Source organism: Pelecanus crispus, chromosome 3 (assembly GCF_030463565.1).
Source record: "Pelecanus crispus isolate bPelCri1 chromosome 3, bPelCri1.pri, whole genome shotgun sequence".
NCBI classification, from domain to species: domain Eukaryota; kingdom Metazoa; phylum Chordata; class Aves; order Pelecaniformes; family Pelecanidae; genus Pelecanus; species Pelecanus crispus.
Genome location: NC_134645.1, coordinates 73,790,169 through 73,809,648, shown reverse-complemented (window position 1 = coordinate 73,809,648; position 19,480 = coordinate 73,790,169). Strand labels below are relative to the sequence as shown.

The following is a 19,480-nucleotide window of genomic DNA, read 5'->3' as shown; positions in this document are numbered from 1 at the left end:
TATTTCCAGGGTAAAGTGCAGTAGAATCTGGCTGGATTCTTGCTATTTTAACAGCCAGTGTAGTTTTCTGTTCTTTATAAATCATAATAAATGTAACTGGGAGGACTTTTGAGTCTCAACAACTAGATTTTCTGAGGCAGAATAAATAGTGCCCTGAGAATATATTTCATTGTCTTCAAATGCCACGGGAACCCTCTGACCTTTAAATGTAAACTTTCAAATTTGCGGGAAGAGGTTTAGCCAAAAGATTCTCATTAACATTTGTGGCAGTTAAGAAGATGAATCCTTTTCTGCTGAACTAAAATTTACCTCTATGCCATAGACTATGAAGCCGTATGATGAAAGTCAGAGGAACTGCTAATGCCAAATGGGCTTTCAGAACTCTTCTTGCTAAGTTCTTTTACAACAGGCTCGGGCATATCCTGGATTCATTTAATGTGGTTCTGATGGTTTAAAACCTGATGGTATTCTGACTGGAGATGCTCAAAGATTTACTTAATGCTTCTATGGTGCTGGAATATCAAATGCCTTTTGTCCAATAAGCAGAGTGCCTTTTTATAAGATACAATGCTCATTTTTAAGAGCATTTCTCTTGAAAGGCAGAGAACCTGTGGAAGTACACCTGCTGCTTCATCAGTAGCATTTCCTATACATTCAGATGCATATTCTATGAACTTCTGACAAAATTTTCAGACTCTGGGAACACATTTAGTTCATCTGATGATTCAGGTTCTGCCTTTCTCTGAATTTTACCAATTCCTTGGCAGTAGGTTTCTTAGTCAGCACTGTGGTGTATCATTAATTCTTTTTATTTCACTACTAACAGTGAGGCAGTTAACCTTTTCATGAACATTACGTGTTATAAATCCATATATTTTTAAGGCGAGGGGGACTGCTGTATTAGTCTAAGCTGACCTCCTGTGTTGCAAGAAGTATTATTCCTCACTTACAGAAGTTTGTGAACTGAATGAATTCCCTTACTTCTCAAGGGCAGTGTGAAAAGTCCTCCTGACTTCATGGATCAAGACTTCATGTCTACATGACATTATTCCTTGAACTGATGTGTAACAAGAAGTAAATTCATTCCAGATTTTGTGCTCTCACCTCAGTAAGGTAATTCACTGAAACAAGTGGAGAGGTAAAGGCCAGAAGGGAATGCCTGTGTGCAAAAGAACTTACAGAGGTGGAAAGGGGTTTGGGGGCACTTTTTGGCTATACAAAAGACTGGTCAAACACAGACCATATTTTACTTTGATTTACAGGGCCTACTGGGAGAGGATTCAGGTCCTTCCTAGGTTCTGTTGGTAAACTTGGCCAGACTGAAAGACCAGTTAGCAAGGTACCCCCACTCCCGCCACTATTGCTAGTGTAAAAAGACTTGGTGAGAATAAAACCTGCTGAGCCCTGGCCACACGAGGGTATTGCCTCTTGATTCCATTTTTTTCCTACACTTCCAACTTGATGACAGGGAGATAAACTCACAATTTCTTCTCTTCAGCCCAGAATATGCTCAGTCCTCTGATATTCTCAGCTGTTTGAAAGCACATCTCTTCTGCCCTGTGGGCTCTCAGTCACCAAGAACAACTGTAGCAGATGTTGGGGTTTCTACTTCAGTTGGCTAGGTTCAACAAGCAGGATTTCCTTTGTCACTGCAAGCATTTCTGTGTGCCTCAGTGCATGTCTCACCTCTCCTCCTTTGCTCCTGTCTTCTGTGCAAGGTCATTGCAGAGGAAGAAGATTAGACATGCAACCTGTGATTCTTTGGTGGTTGTTTAGCATCTAGTGTGAATCAGTGCCTGGGAAAATCTCAAGAAAGTTTATGAAAAGTGTTCAACAACCATCTTATTTTGCACTCTTTTCCTTCTTTGAATTTCTTGGTGATAAAGGGACCTAAGACTTAGACAAAACTAAAAGCAGCTGCTTGCCTCTCTGATTAACAGACCAAGTGTAGGGTACCCTTTTTACCTCCTACCTCATCATAGCTCCACTAACAGTGTAACAGGCAAAAGACAGCTAAATGTTTAACCTGGACTGAAAGAAAACATGTAGTTCTACACTGTTGTCATTAACATTTAATCCTACAATGTTGCCATTTAATAGGGCTTAATTTGTTTTTCAAAAGGCAGGTGTCTGGCAGTGTGCAAGATTCCCTGAGATACTGATAGCATCTGCATAGGGTTGGCCGGTGGAACACAAGAGCTACGGGCAACCCGTGCCTTCCAGGGGAGCATCTGAAGGCCAGGTGAGATTACTGAAGGCATCTCAAAAGACTCTGAATGTGTGTGCTTTGGCAAGTGAAATGAATCCTAAGGGACTGAGTGAAGTTTAAAATTAACATTTTTAAGGTGCTAAAATCATCTCACCTGCAGCAGTGGGAGAATTAACTTAATTTCCAAACCAAATGTGTCAACATTTGTTAGCATTGAGCTGTTTCCATCACTGCTTTCAAAGAAAACTGGATTTCTGTTGCCTGCTACCATTACTGTCTGTAAAATGCTGTGACAACAAGCTCTCCATGTGTGTAAGTTTAGAAAATAAGGCCACCTTTCTGCCCATTCTGGTTTAATGACTTTCAGTAGCTCCATTTATTTTGAAACAAGTTACAGCGTAGGGCAATTTTGCTACTCGATAGCTTTTTGGTGCAATCTGTTTTTGACTTCGTAAATAGATGAAGCTCTCAAACAGCCCGATTTCTTTAATTGAAAAAAAAGGCTACAGACAAACCTAAAGGGCAGCAAGCTTCTTCACGCTTCATGATATTCTCCAAAAAGAAAATCACAAAACATATGGATGATGTGCCAAGTTTTCAAAGAAAGGAGAAAACTGGAAAATCCTAATGAAATTATATCACCAAACATAGCCCTTGTTAGTTACATTATCTTGCCACACGAGTATTTGTACTGTGATGGAGTACAAGTACATTTTGCTGAACAAGCTGAAAATGCTGCCTTAGGAGAACAGGCTGACTTCAGCTTTATTCAATTGCTTTGCCTTCAGGCGATTTCTGATGTTTCAAAGTGACTGACAGAATCAAGCCAAATTCACAAACTCAGTCCTTCAAAATGATATAAATTATGACCTTTAAGATCAGGACGGATATTTCTGAGAAAATTTCAGGAAAGTACTATATAGTTATGGTAGATGAAAACAAGACTTTTCCAGAGAGGAGGTGGTTTTATGGCTGCTGTGTGTGGAAGGTGACATGAATGTTCATGAAGAGTTTACCTGTAGGTTGTAGCAAGTAATCTGATCAGTGGCTGTAACCAAGAGAATGATGAAGGATTTGTTATTGTGTCTAGATGTGGGGATCAAACACTGCCAGAAACGGTGTGGTGATATTGTAGCATTAATATCAGACATTGCATCCAGCTTGCAACTGGCAGAGTCACATATATCATTATTGCTGTGGGCATGATTTGGATTAAGCTTGCCCAGAGAACACTGAGAATAATACTGTCCTAAAAACTACCTATGAAACTGTTTATGAAACCACATAGCATGGGAAAAGTATCCTAAAGGAGGTGCTATGTTAAAGTGAAAAAAAATTCCATGTGTCATCAAGAAATACGATGTGGTACAAAGTGCCACACCTAGAGATAAAATGTGTGATGCTGTGTGCACCAGCAGGCATCCATGTGACACAACGAGTAAAACAGACTTCCAGTGAAGAAGTATAGAGTTATCTGACCATGTGGACAAAGTAGGAGTTAAAAAATATTATAAAGAAATATCAGGAAATGAGAGCTTGAAAATAGGATATAATAGTTCAAATGGGAAATGTTTACTTGCTTGGTACAAAATGGGCTCTAAACATGATAACTAGTTACAAAGGCACACAGACAGACAGAAAGATAGGTCAGGGAGAGTAATAAGCCACAGAAAACTTTGCAAAGGCTGGATTTTCAGCAACAGAAGACCATTCTTTATGAAACAAAGCACTGCAGTCTTTCCAGTCAGATGAAAGCTGTAACTTATTCTAAAAGCAAGTCCACCATGAGATTTTAAAGCTGGAGATACTGAGGTTCCCAAAAATCTCTCTTAAAAAGACAAAAACATGTCCCCAGATTTGGGAAAGGACTTTTGGAAGTACTTTCACAGCAATGAACCAATTCTACAGCATCCCTCCCATCAGGATTTGAAGAAAATAACTGATATTAGCTTGGATGGTGCTCAGCTTTTTGAGCTGTAAGCTGAATGAAGCTTAATGAGTCACAAGCACCTTTACTTTGTGCAGCCAAACCAAACATTACCTGGTTTCCAATGCCATGAAGTTAGCAGTCATTCTGGCATAGGCAATGCCAGTACCATAAAACAGCTGAGATTTGTCATTCCACATTGCATCCAAATGTGGCTTTCATCCATCTGCTGCATGTGCTGGTATGTGTTCAAGGACAAAACTGATCACCTTGTACTTAGATATGCAAGTTTGGGTATTGACTTCAAGAAAGCCAAGGCACAGATCATCACTGGGAGCTTTTCAGACTTACATGTCTGTCTTATACTTGCATTAAAAATGATTTAATGAATAATTTTGTTCCATGACTGCATTCATCCATTTTTAATAAAATGAGCATTTATTCCAAACTTAGCATTCTTCAGCATTCTGTATTAATTCTGTACTGAAATTTTGGAATGTTTAATGTCCTAACTCATCATTTGAACTAAGCTTACTGAAACTATTGGCTCAGTTATGAATTCATTATCTTTTATTTCCTACATATCTCTGATATGCAAATTTTTATAGCAGTGAAATATGTCTTACTGCTTTGCTCCCAGTTAATGCAGTATTAATATAACAATGAACTTCATTACATTTCCAGATACCTTCTTACTTACACTAAATTAATGTTTGAACTTGCTTGATAAAGTCCTGCAGTTGCCTAAGTTTGGGTTTGGGGTTTTTTGGGGGGGTTTCCCTCCCACCCCCCCAAATTAATACAGCTGTTAAGATATTTTGTGTTGGTACTAAAGCTGGGTGAAACTTTTACTTTTGTCTATCATCTGTTTGTGAGATGCTGACTTTTCTAAATCATAGGTTAATTATTTCAACTTAGAATTTCACCTCTGGAAGACTGTCTGTTCCAACAGTAAAAATGACATGCAAAGATCTCATGTAGATAGAAGAGGAAAGCCCATCAAATACTGACCCCACAATGGTAATGCCCTGCTCACACCCATCCCTTCATACTGTACATCTGAAGTGTTTTAAATGACAAAGACTGAAAGAACAGAGGTTGTGCAGCCAAAAAAAGAAGACAGATTTTACCTGAGACTTTATACCAGTCTCCAAATAAAGAAATAAATTATTCTGTCAGTCTACAGTAGATAAGATAAAAAACAATGGGCTAAATTACAGCAAGTGATAGATAGGCCAGACATTGGGAAAAACATACTGCATGGATACCGAAGCTCTGGGAGAGACTCCCTAGAGAAACTGTGGAGTATCTGCTGCTGGAGGTTTTTAAATACCACTCAGACAAACAGCCATCAGGATCGGGGATAGATAATCTAGGCAATCTCTTAAAATCCCTTCCAGTTTTATTTTTTATGATTCTGTGAGTAGGCTTGTCATACTGAAATATTTCTCTGATTAGGGTCTGATGCTATCCCTTGTCTACTGCAGGGCTATTTATCCTTATGTTGTTAGAGACCTATGATGATGAATAAAAGACAGATGACTAGTTTGCTTTCAGAAGCCAATTTTTCAGCTGGTCAGCATCTGAAGTCACAGGCAGATTTCCAACAGAGCTCAGTTCTAGAAGTTCCCTTGTTCCAGATATAATGGGACCTTCTAGGTCAAGCATCCTGACATTTTCTACAAATACACTTAAGTAAAGATCACCATCACGCTCAGACACATGACTGCATTCCCGTAAGTCACCTAGTTACAGAATGACATCTGAGGCGAATCCTCAGCCTCATGTGGCTTCCACCAAGGTTCAAACTGAGAAGTTTTATCAGCCACTTGCAGCGAGACAAGATTGTGATCAGTTGCTAAGTCTCAGCTGTCATATGGGAACTTGTTAAGTCACAGCACTGTGGTCAATGAATGACTTCAAAGATTAACTCATGCTAAAGAAAATATCTGAGGAGTCCAGGAGCCTAACACTAATAGTGTTCCTTAGGCCTCCATGTTAAACCACACTATGAAGCTGACAAGATGCTTGTTCTGAACCCCCTCCAGTTGTTCTTATGCTCTTACAATATTTGAATGAAATTTCTAAATCAATTCTAGACTTTGAATTTATCTGTTTTTGATTTAGGTGTCATTTATGTGCTTTTGACAAAGTTATATTTAGCCCTTTTCAAAATCTTTAAGGACGCGCTTAACCATAACATAAACGCTGCTGAAGAGGAATGGATATGAGCACATAGTCCTGGTTACATGTAATTTCAAACATATTTCTCATCTCTTTAGCTATATCACAGCTAAATAGGACAAACTGTCTTGGAAATTTGATCGTATATGCATAGCTGTCCTGAAGGAATACCCAGAGCAGGATGCTGAGGACAGAGTAACTGTAAGTCAAAGACAACAGCAAAAGCTGCCTAGAGTCTTAAATCACTCCAAAGAAAGTGAGGTACCAACATTGGTCTTAATACAGTTGTTTCCTTATCCATCATCTAGTATTTATTTTGTTTAGTTTTATTCCTGTATTCCATTTTTGTTCCTGAATGCCCTGGTCTATTGCTGATCTTAAAAAATTCCATTCTGAATGTGAATTAACATCTCTGATATCAAACATGTCAAACACCTACACAAACACCTTTGTGTCTTATTTGTGGGGTTTTTTTATTGCAAATCAGGTTCCTAACTGTAGTGCTTATAGGAGTGCAGGGCACTTGGATTTTAATTATATGAAGTTCAGGCAAAAGTGACTATAAAAGTATACTTTGTAAGTGCAAGTGAAAAGATGCTGAGATTTACATAATGGATTTAGTCAGACACCCCTACTGTTTTATAGAGGGAAAAGTGCATGTGCACAATAAATAAATTACACTGTGCCATCAGTATGTTGCATCTAACTGCATTAGTGGCTCCATTTTTCCCCTGATGACTTAGGTAGGATGACATATTCGAAAACACATATTTCTTCGTTATACTATTTAAATGGTTTGATAAATCTGCTTATAGATGACAGAAACATTTTTTATTGCTCCTACCATGTTATTTATATTTAAAACAAATCTTTCATGTGTTTACATGCAAGATCTCAAAATATTGAAAAAGATGTTACGGTCATAATAAGCCCCTTCTGTGGCTCGGGTAGAACATGACCAAAATCTTGTTCTTTGACCTACTCTCCCTTCAGGCTGTCTTGCTGCATGCACTTTTCGTAATGCCCATGTTCTAAATCTGCTCAGTCCAGGAAAGAACTGTGTAAACCATCTCCTTCATGGCGAGGGCATTTTGATGCATGTTTCAACAATTCATTGCAAAACGATTTTCTTGCAATGCTGTTAATATTTTGTGAATTTCATTTTAATGTGGCAAAGTACTGGTTAGAAATTGTTAAATTATTAAATCCATTTTTATGGAGACTGAACCTTGTTTTGAAATGGAAGAGTACAGAAATTGGATTGTTTTTGATGAAATTAATTAATATATTTGGCTTCCAGATTTTTTTAATCCTCTTCCTCCACATTTTCCCCTGTGTTTTTTTGTGCTTTTTTATTTTAAAAAGGGTAAGAATAGGAATGGCTTAAATATGGTCAAAACTGGGGAAAACCAAAAAAAGGAACAATACTGAAAGTTTTCAAATAAAATTCCATGTATTTTCTCAGTAATTTTTTTGCAAATTAAGAATCTTTAGAATTAACCTTTTCTGTAGTTTCAAAATCGTTAATATTTTAATTTTGGCCAGCTCACTTCTTTTCTCTGTTCAATGCATCTATGCACTGGAATACATGAGAAAATCTAATACATGTGTATGTTTCCATTTGCAAAAGAAAAATAAAGCAACTTAAAGAAAGTGTTACTGGAGGTCATAGACAGGATATATTGTGGACTTGATTTTGCAAGACACTGAATGCCTGCAGCTCACCTTGCACCGAGTGAATTTAAGGCACCTGTCACATGATCTACTCTTTTATTAGCTTAGTTGCAGTGGAAAAGGCAGAGCAGTAGCATCAGAAATGGAAAATGATGGCAGGAAAAGTCTGGTTGTTGGTTCCTTAGGGGTGACGGAAACAGCTATTCTCAAAGGGTCGCTGCTAAGGAATATAGAAGTAATATAGAGGAAGATAGCAAGAGCAAAGGAAAACGAAGATTTAAGGATAATGGAAAATAATAACAAAAAAGCACGAACCATTTCTGGAGCATTGACTGCTCTAAGAAAAGGTTATCGACCCAGATGAATCACATCTATGTAAGGGGTCTAATTTAAAGGCATTTTATCAGACAAAGAGAAAGAAGCATTTCTAGAGAGTGATTCAGTCCTTCGGTAGACTGCGTATCTTTCTCTCGTGAGGCATCTCAAAGCACATAGTGAAATTCAGGCGGAATAAAGCTGGGCCACGATGACTGGGCACTAACAGACTGGTCCTTCCAACAGTTTCTGCCTTAAGCTAGGCCGCTGGAAGTCTGGTACCCAGCTCAGTAAGGACCGGTGTTTCTGTCTGCCCTTCCAGCCATCCACACCGCAGGGGTTTTGAGATCAGGTAGCTATGAAGAAATAGGTAAAACTTGACCCTTACTTGGCACAAAGAAGGGATCTGATGAAGAACCGCAAAACCCTAAAAAACCCTGTAAAAACCCAAAAACTCCCGTTAGCACCCAGAAGAGTGACGATTTTGCCACCTAACTACTGCTCTCTGCCTAGACTCGCGCTCAGGATGTGCTCATTGCTGAGGGCTCCCTCCTGCTGCCGAGGTCATCTGTTTCATGTGATGATGGCCTGCAGAAAATGCAGGGTATCATTTAAACGTTTTTACGAGTATCTTTATTTGCCTGAGAACACATAGTATACTTCCCGCTGGTGTATTCCCCATATATACTCTCCACACGGCTCAGTGATCTCAGTGCCTTTTCAATAATTCAGGCTGTGTGCTCTGGCTATGTCATCTTGGGAAAGAAGCCCAATGCAGTATCGAAGAGCTGTGCTTCCTATGGGAAGGAGAGGGAGGTACACGTTATGGGCTTTCCCGTGTTTGCAGTATCTTTCTTGTAAGCTTCATTTTCAGGTGTATTTTCATTGGAAAGGTCCAGTGCCTCAGACAAAGGTCAAATGTTCTTCAGTGGGAACTTTTCCTGAAAGCAGACTGCAGAATCAAACTTTCCTGCCTGAAAAATGGCATCTTTCCTCACTGAAATATTCAATATACAGAAGCAGGATATTTTCGCCTTTCGCATATAATGCAACTTAACACACGCTGCCTCCGATATGAGGCCAGAAAAGAGGGGCGCTATATTTTATTCCCAGGTTTTTAAGCTATTTCGTGTTAAGAAATTCAGTCAGAAGAGAGGACTGCAAGTAAAGATGACGCTCAATGATCTTAGAGATCCTTTCCAACCTTAATGATTCCTAGTTTTACTTCCATTAAAAAAATAATCCAGCCACCAAGCCAGGAAACATGAAATTATTACTCGACCCTTAATTGTTTTAGAGGTGGACTTGGTAGTGTTAGGTTAATGGTTGGACTGGGTGATCTTAAAGGTCTTTTCCAACCTAAACCATTCCGTGATTCTATGAACACCACCTTGCCACTGGCTCCACCCCGAGCGTTACGCGGGCCCTTGGTCTGACTCCCGCGGGATGCTCCGCGGGGGCTTACGCTCGGCCCCGCAGACCGCGGGCCCCCGTAGCCCCCCGTAGCCCCCCGGCCGCCCCCCGCCCCCTCCGCAGGGCAGCCACCATCTTGTTCCGCGCAGCCCCGGCGCAAGCGGCCGCGGCGCGGCTCTGCGCAAAGCCCCCCCGCCGCGGAGACCCGCGGTGCGGCCGCACCCCCGCCACCCCCCACCCCCGCGGGGGGCCAGGCCCGGCGCTGGGCGGGGGGGAGCGGAGCGGGGTGCGCGCTGCCTCCGCGCCCGCCTCCCCCCGGTGCCCCCGGGGGGGCGGCTCCCGCCTGGCGTTTTGGGTCCTGCGCGGCGGAGGGCGGGCGCCGCTGCGCGCCTGGCCGGCTGCGCGGCTGTGCGTGTGCGTGGGTGCGGGCTGTGCGTGTGCGTGGGTGCGGGCTGCGTGTGTGTGTGTGTGCGTGTGCGTGCGGGGGGGTGTGCGTGGGTGTGCAAGGCGGGGCCGCGCAGCAGGCAGCCCCGCGCCGGCTGGTGCCATCCGGGAGCCGGGGCGTGGAGCGGAGGAGGGCGCAGGAGGGGGACGAGCATCCTCAAGGCCCAGGCTCCCTTCGTCCTCCCGGGCACCGCGCCGGCGAGCGGCAGGCTCTTCGGCACCGGTACCGGCGAAGTACCTGCGGATCGGCTTGCCTCCTCCTCGCTGCTTTTTTTGGTTCGGGGTGGCGGTGTGTTTTGCTTTTTTTTTTTTTTTCTTCTCCTCCCACCCTCCCTCAAATCCGGGGAGAGGCTTCTGAAGCGGGGCGAGAGCTGATCTTACGTAAATGGTGCCGCTCCGGGGAGGGCAGCCCCCCTGCCAGCCCCGGGCCGGGGGAGCACCCCCGGGCGCCGCTCGCCCTGCCTAGCGGCCGGGCCCCTCGCTGCCGCTGCAGCCCGGCCTGAGATCCGCACCGGCACCGGCACCGGCACCGGCACCGGCACCGGCGGGGGCGGGCGGCGAGCGGCGAGCGGCAGCCGGCAGCCCGGAGCCCCGTCCCCGGCGGGTTTCGGCGCCTCCGCGGACCGGCTGCGGGGATGATGCGGCGCGCCGGAGCCCGCGGCGGGGAGGCGGCGGTGTCCGAGAGGTAACGCGCCTCCGCCAGCAGCCCCGGGCCAGTCTCGGTGCCGGCCCCCCCCGGGACCCGGCTGCCTGGGAGCCCCTCGCTTCTCGGCGGCCGGCCTGGCAGCGGCGGCGGGGCCGGGGAGCGGCGGGGCTCGGCCCGGCGGGGCGGGGGGGCGGCGGCCGGCCGTGCCGGGGCACCCCGCCTCCGGGGGGCAAGCGGCCGGGAGGCTGAGGAGCGCAGGCAGCAGAGGCGGGGAGGAGGAGGAGGAGGAGGGCAGCGCCATGACTCATTTGCAGGCAGGTCTCTCCCCGGAGACTCTGGAGAAAGCCCGGCTGGAGCTGAACGAGAACCCCGACACCTTGCACCAGGACATCCAGGAGGTGCGGGACATGGTGATCACGCGGCCGGACATCGGCTTCCTCCGCACCGACGATGCCTTCATCCTGCGGTTCCTGCGGGCCAGGAAGTTTCAGCACTTCGAGGCGTTTCGCCTCCTGGCCCAGTACTTTGAATATCGCCAGCAGAACCTGGACATGTTCAAGAGCTTCAAGGCCACAGACCCGGGCATCAAGCAGGCGCTGAAGGATGGCTTCCCCGGCGGGCTGGCCAACCTGGACCACTACGGCAGGAAGATCCTCGTCCTTTTTGCTGCCAACTGGGACCAGAGCAGGTAAATGCGGAGCTGCCCACCCGCCTTAACCCCTTCTTCCCTCGGGCAATGCGTGGGAAAAGCTGTGCCAGACCAGAGAGAGGATGGGTGGGCAGCAGGGACACACCCGGCTCTGCCCACAGCGGGCTGGGCAGCAGCCTGGAAGGCAGAGGGAGAAGAGAAAGAAGAAATGTATTTTGTGGCTTAGGGCCTTTTCAACCTTCTCATCCTTTAGGCTCTGGATTTCGGGAGGCAAGTAGGAACTGCTCGGGTGCTCTTCTCAACTGTCTGATATGAGGTTTACACCCTTCTGCCTCCCCTCAGCCACAGTGAGCTGGCATGGTAGATGATGGTCTTAAACCCCTGACAAAGAATGGTTGCGATCCCTGTGCTGGTCTTTCTGCTTCAGCACACACAGAGCTGCTCACGTGCCATAGGAGAAAGTGGGAAATGCTGTGTGGAAAACAGGAGTATCCATCATGGCTTTTGAGCTGAAAAGTTTGCTAGTGCAGGAAGCTGAGGCTCCAAATCCTTTCCCTCTGCTAAAGAAAGCTCTTCCTGAGCTACCTGGAAATTCCAGGATGAAAGTTACAGTAACGTCTTCTTTTCCCTACTCATGCTGCTCTATGTGAATTCCCTGCATAACAAGATACAAGCCTACAAAACTTTGGTAGCAAATTGAAGGAGGCTAGTGCAGTCCCCGGCACAATTTCTGATCCTTTTTGGGACTACTCTAGCCTGAAGATGACTTAGCAGGCTGACCCAAGAGCTGTCTCCCATCACGGCCCTTTCTTTTAGCAATCGGCTTAATACGGTGTGACACTATTTGGTTATTCTAAATACCTCATGTCCTGTTTCTCCTGCAGTCTAAAATTACAGTCACCAAAATTGCTTGATTTCCCATACATGTAAATGAATGAATCCATTAACAGTGAACTCGCTAAAGCCTACTCCTGTGAGCACTGCATGGCGTCCCTAGGCTCCCAACCTGAGAGCAGTTTTAGCATCTGAAGTACTTCTTAGTGAGAAAACTTAAAATCTTGCTAGTTGCCTTCACATAAACCCAAACTGTGCAGTCAGCACAGGCTAGGCACAGGCAGCGCTGAGTGCTCAGTGCAGATATCCCAAGCTCAGCTATTTTGAAACATGGGGAGGGCACAAACAGCTAGCAGTGTGGATATGAAGGACAAAATTTGGGGGATCAGTATGCTTAAGCCTGCCCTTTAAGTGGTTGTGTAGCTGTCCTCTTGCAGGCTGTGTCGATAGCCATTGCAAGGAGTGACCCCACAGCTCCATGCAGCAGTCGGTGCTACAGCTAGGGATGGGTCTCTGCCCGGAGCGCCGCTGGCCCGCCATGGCTTTCGTCCTCTCCAGACAGGGTGGCCACATCCACGCTGCCTACAGGAAGAGTTTCCTAGCCCTTGCTAACCCGTAAATCATGCCCAGGGACTGGGAGAAAGCTGTCTGGCACAAATCAGTACTGCCTACGACCATGCTGCCAGCTAGAAAGTGTGGATGAACATGCGCACAGCTGGGGCCAGCGTCCTTTCCCTGCTTTGGTTTTCTGGCAGATGCAGTGAAAGAAGCTGAGTGAGGAAGCAGTGGCGATGAGGCTAAGGACTCTCTGAGTGGGCTTCATTTCCCACATAAGGACCTTCCTTATTTCCCACATAAGGATCAGTTCAACTTTTTGTTTTAAAAACAACTCCACAAAGTCTTAAAAATCCCCAAAGGAAGAATTAGCAAAGAAATGAATGTTTAGACCTTTTATTAAGTCATATGCCTCCGATGAAGAAGTTCCCTTGTTACAGGTAATGGGGCCTACTGTGTACCGTTATTTCTCATTAATAAAAAATAAAAAAACAAACCAAAGCTTTCTGTGACACTTTTCAGATCATTAGTTCCTAGTCAAGAGAACACCAAGAATTCCAGTTCAGGGATAAAATAACATTGAAAAAATAATTTCCATGTGAAAAGAGTAGGTTTATTTTCTTCTTAATTTTGGATGTGCTGATATTTAAACTGCATGAGATCAGCTGACACAACAGCAAATTTATTGTCATCTTTTTAATGAAGTCCTATTGGTACAATTATTTATGATATAATAGGCAAGTGACTGGGGTACACAGGGGTGCCTGATGGCCATGTTTGCAGTTGGGTCCCTATTGCTCTTCAGCATGGCCCACCCACCGTACGCCTCTCCTCCAGAGCGAGGGATTTGCTTTAAGATAGACCACTCAGACAAAGAGGAGAGAGCTGAAGCTCAGCTGCGGGGAGTGGCTTGCTCCAAGGCACATGACAAGTCAGTGACAGATCTGGGAATGGAGCTAGGTCACTTTCTTTTCTAATTAATTGTCTTCCATTATCTGATGTTCGGCAACTGAATCTGGGGAGCATTGTGTATGGAATGTATACTGGAGCTGCTACGCAGTATGTCTCAAGCTTATGCCTTAACTGGCTTGTGATCTTACAGTATGTAAACCAGTGCTCCTCTTCCAGCAACACTGGGAGGATTGCTTTTTGAAGTCTGTCTTGTTAGGACCTCTTTGTATGCTTCATAAACTAAGTTAATAGAGCATGTGTGTACAACTTATTATGGCCAGCATGTAACAATTAGAAATAAAAAGTTCCAATTTGTTATTTAAATGAATAGCAGACATACTATAGATGATTTATATAGCACCGGCAGCCTATGATTTACATAGTTCCCATTAGAAAGAAAAGCGTGGGAGGCAAAAAATTCCTATGATAAAACAAGCCTGCGTACTAGATGTTAAATCATTAAATTATAGCAGGGCCTGAAAACCGTACCAGATGTCCTACCATCTGAACAACTGAATCAGACATGTATTTAAAACAAACAAACAAAAAAAGGAAAGGTGAAGGATAATGCATTGAGTAGCTCAGCAGCTTTTCAATGGGACCCTGCCTAACTCTCCATCCTGTCTCTACTATGGGGAAAGTGAAGGTGGTGGCATTCCTGCCAGGAGGCTGGATAGCACTCAGGGAAGGGTCAGCCTTCCTTATTAGCTTCCAGATTGTTGATTCATAACTACATTTGGCTTGTAGGTGTGTGCATGCATTTGAAGACTACTTTTTCTTAACGTGTCCAGCTGGTGAAGTTTTTTTCATTTAATGGCACAATTAACTTCAACTCTCAGAGGCAAGGGATCTGTTGTCACACATGTACTTCTATATGCTTTGTGGCACCTGTACACAAATTCCCCAGGAAAATCAGTCCATTTTGATGATACTTATTTGAAATCTTTCCCTGTGTTAATTATCTCAGAACTTTTCATGGAAAGTGCAATAGAAAAGTGTGGTAGAAAAGTGCGGTAGAAAAGTGAGGTAGAAAAGCGCAGTAATGCCTCATTCCTGTCTGTGTCACAGTGACCCAGTCAGCTCACACCATCCTCAGTGAATATGCAAAACCACTGCTCTCCTTACCGTTAGCTCTGCTGTTGCATCAGATGATTTACAGCAGGGCAAAGACGGAGTCCACTGGTTTGCTTTCAAAGCTATGCTTTCATGTGTAGAAGTGCTAGAAACTTTTCTTTTCCTCCCATTAAATCAAAATTTAAATTCTGTAGCTATTAGGAGGCTGGTCTGCTCCTCAACTCACTATTAACCACAGGCGAATTGGCAGGGTATTTTTCAAGCTCTGATGGAGACAGTGTAGCAAAATAAACAGCAATGCTAACAATAATAACATAATAACAATAACAAAATACCTGGATAATAAAGTCAATTTTTGTTTGGAAGTAATGTCTTTCAAATAATAATTATTAACTAGTGCAAACGCTGTCATTTTTTCTATAGATTCTCCCGCTGACTGATGCTGTCTTATTGTTTCCTAGCTTCCCCCCAGGTATCCATATCTGCCTATTATCACTTGTATTTAGACTGTGAATGTTTTGGCTAGGGATCTTTTTGATCAATGCTAATACAAAATTTTGATTGGCTGAATCTTTGTCCGTGGCTGTGACTGTTAGACACTGGGCTAACATAAGGAGTAATGAATGGTATTAAATCTGAATCTAAAAGCTAATCTGGTAAAATATTTGAAGCAGTTTCTATTTTTCTGTGCATTTTTGTAACACTGGTGGTGCTTTTTGGTTTTAGAATAAGGGCCCCCAGGGCATGCTGCCACTATTTAAGCAGAATAGCTATAAAAGAAGTTTCAATCTCCCATCTTTTCAGCACTCAAATCTGTACCCAGACTGACAAACCAAGGAGATTTGAGGCATCATTTCTAGGTACTCCTTTGTGTATCTTGAGGGCTCTTGTTTCACTGAAATGCTAAAAATATTAAGCCAGAGCAGTAGGTCAGAAATAGGATGATGGCTCAGAGACTTGACCAGCTTTCTCTTTCAAATCACAGTGGCACAAGAGCTCATTTGACAGAAACCTTTACTTGTCCAAATGGTGATGAGCTTAAAATACAGATTGTGGTGTTCCTTACATGTTTGGGACCTTCAGGAGACGGGGCTGAAATTCAAGCAAAGACGACCTACCATTTATCTCTTCTAGTTAACAGTTTGCATCCTGAGAGGCAGACTTATGCCACTCAGTTTTAATTCTCAAATTAACTTGAAATTTCTTGATATGGGGGGGAGATGGCAAATAGCAGTAGAGATAGTAGGGCAAACTCTGCCAAATCAGATTATCAGTTATTGAGTGCAAATGTGAATCGGCTGGAACCAGAGTCTGGTTAAACAGATGATACGGTGGATGCCACCCATCATCAAGAACATAAAATATTGGAAACAGCTGACACAGCTGGATTTGACATGAGACATCTATTCCCTGCATTCTTCCTGTCTCTTCTCTTTCTGTTGGCCTGGTGGAAATCACAGTGGCCTCTGGGAGTGAAGAGGATGCATAGACCACATAACCAAGAGGCAAAGGTGATCAAAGATCACAGTGAAGTACTACCAAGAGTTGATAGCAGTGTCTGCCAGACTGGTTTTCCCAGAAATCCTTGGAAATACTTTGAATCTATTAATGTCCTGTAGAAAATTCTCAAAGAACTTTTCTGTAAAGGGGAAATTGGTGCCAGTGTTAAATTACAAGAGAGAGGGATGCTCAGTTAATTGTTTGAGCTGTTCTGTTCTTGAGAAATTGAGACCTCAGTGAGGCATTACCCTAGAAAGCTCTGTCACTGTCGTGGTAGAAATGGTAGCCAGCCCGAAGCATTTGAAGGAATCGCTGTCAGTGTGCCTATTAACTTGTCAAGCCTTCCCAGGCTGATTGCTTTAAAGTCAACCGGAATGAAGAATTTCAAGAGGTAGTAGAGTGTGTCTGCACACCAGTCCCCACCTCATTTGAACTCAAGCTGGGACTCACATAGAAAAGGAACATTAAGAGTGCATTATCTATGTGATAACATATTTCCAGCATTTGTTATTTGTATTAAAAACTGGGCTAAAAAAGTTGTCTAAGCTCTCCATTGAATTAAGCATGGTTCTATAAATAGAGGGCATTAAATACATTTAAATTAACTGTGAGTTCTTGATTATCCTAGCAATTAGTAATACCTTGCTAGCTACAATATGTCCCATAAGAGTCTGTTTAAACAAGTTAATGCAACTGAATTTAGCCATAAATAAATAAGGATTTATTTCTGCACAGCCTAACTCCCCACTACTGCAGCTACTGCAGTGAATCAGGCCCAGCACACCCTACGTACCTGACAGCACTGGAGCAATCATAGTAAAACTGGGGCCAGGGCAAAATGAGCGGCTTGCTGTTCCCTAAATACACGCTGTTACTTAACACACGTTGGTAAGAATAAAACAATACCATGTTTCCCTCAGACTGGACACCATGGCCTCTTAAAATTAAAGGCTAATACGTTGATTTTTTTTCTTTTTTTCTTTTTTTTGTTTAAAATAGAAAGGCAGTCAAAGCCATCTTCAAAGCCCATCTTGGACCAAATTTATTTCACACTATCTTATCCATTTTTTCTCACTTTTGATTGGTTATATTTCTGTATCTATATGGAAAGTAATTTCAGCGTGGAATAAAAGTTTCAGCACCACAATCCAGAGTAATTTTTTCCACCTTCTTTTTATGTAGGATTTTCATTTCCCTAAAGTCCAGCCAAGGATGGAGTGTATGTTATGGCAGAGCTTGTGCATCCTGATGCTGATGTGAACAGTAGTAGCAGTGAGGTGAAATGTTGGACAATATGGGGCTGGAGTGGACTAAAGATGAGTCTTTATGCAAATAACTCTGTGCTGTGTGAAAGCATCAGTATAGTTTCTTTAATCATCTTTTTCTTTAATTTGCTTGGGCTGTTTAGCTGATGCTTTCAATACTCACCTTGACATTTGCAGCACCTATCTATCACATCAGGTTTACATTTCTGGCTTGCCTCAGCATATGTCCAGAGTAAATGTTGCTTTAAATATCCACTAATGGATTTGTCTTTCTTGTCTGGTTTTCTGTACTGTATTTAAGTAAGGTATCAAAACCAAGAGAAGAGGTCCATTACAGAATGAAGGATAGCTCCTATCTTCAACTAATTGCCCTGAAAGGTATTTGAGGTGGGAAGCTTGGTTGTTAGTGACATGTCCCCGTATACTCCTGATGTGGCTTTTGAGTACTTCAGATACCTTCCTCTGGCAGAAAGTGTTCTTGCTTGCTTTTAGCTAGACCTGTGTTCTACAGGACTTGTTTTCACTGAGAGGATAACCTTTTGTCTTTTTCAGTGGGTGAACACTTTTTCAGTGGGTTTACATATATATATCTATATATTTATCACTGAGGTAAATATAAAAGCATTTTATGGCCAGTCTTAGAGGCGTGACTGGCCTCATAAACAAAGAATCATTATGCCTAATGCACCAGATTTCTAACAGCCTTGTGCCACCAAGGAGCTGTTAATCCAAGGCATGTGATGTCTTCTTGAACTCCCTTGGGAGGACATTAGAGATCTACATCAGGAATTTGGGACCCATCTTCTTGGACTGGATGTAAGGTGCTTGCAGCAGCTTTCTGCTTTGTGGAGTTCTTCTGGAAAATGAGATCCTCTGAATGGGGCAGTATAAATGTCAAGTGGGGTTGAGGCTAGTTTTAGGATTTGGGTATTTCTAATGTCTGTTTCTTGTATGAGATCCGATAGATGATATTCCTCAGACTGAGGCATTGATGCTCTCCCAATGTCTCACATGATGTAATTTCCTTCCCTTTGCAACCTTTTCCCTGGGAAGGCCTCTTACAGGGTGTATCTCCATCTAATTTCGTGAAGTGATTAAAAAAATCTCCACCGCCTTGTGGAGGTAAATGGTGGGCTCAAAGGCAGTTGGCCACACTCTGAGCTGAACTCTGACCCTGCACATGACCCTGTAAGCCTCCTTCCTTCAGGCTAAGTGCGTGTTTTAATCCTGATGCTGGCAGTTGTACAAAATGCAGATCGTACAGGGGATTTTTAGTTCCCACGTTGATTAGGTGCCCTCCACTGTCCATGCACCAGTGTTGTACTGTATAGGTAGACTGGTCTGCAGATATGCCAGGCAAACTAAGACCTTTTTAGTGCCAGTAAAACCATCTATAGTCTTCATGCTGCCAAACACTCCTTACACATCCCATTTTACATGCGCAAGCTCGTTTGGGAAAGACCTGATGAATGATTTAATTTTTCCTCAGGTTGCTCGTCACACTGTGGTGCTGGGGGTGTGTGTTTGCTTTTTCAGAGGCCTGAGCAGTGACAGTGGCATTTTCACCACGCGTCCAGCAGTTGAGCTTGGGGGAGCTGCTCTGTCTAGGAAGAGGGGGAGCGTCAGCCACGTCATGCCAGAGGTGTTGGTTCTGCCATGCCAGCCCCTGTGCCCCTGGGGAAGGTTTGTTCAGGGCAGGCAAGGGTGCTCCAGGTTTGCCCCAGTGTGCCTACTGCAAACACAGGGTCCTGGCTTAACAGATCTTTGATGATCAAATTGCACTAACAATTTTAAGGAGCCAGGTTTTGAATGTTTTCCTTCAAAATAGGTTTTAAGGCAT

General features: G+C 43.7%; 1 protein-coding gene across 1 annotated transcript in view; it reads left to right on the top strand.

The window, feature by feature from the left end:
• Positions 1–11,111: 11,111 nt before the first annotated feature.
• The window catches only part of CLVS2 (clavesin 2), a 51,265-nt gene continuing 42,896 nt past the window's right edge, over positions 11,112–19,480 (top strand). Inside the window, exon 1 of the mRNA XM_009492956.2 lies at positions 11,112–11,500. Within this exon, the coding sequence (XP_009491231.2) occupies positions 11,112–11,500 (389 nt within the window). The remainder of the gene's footprint in view (positions 11,501–19,480) is intronic.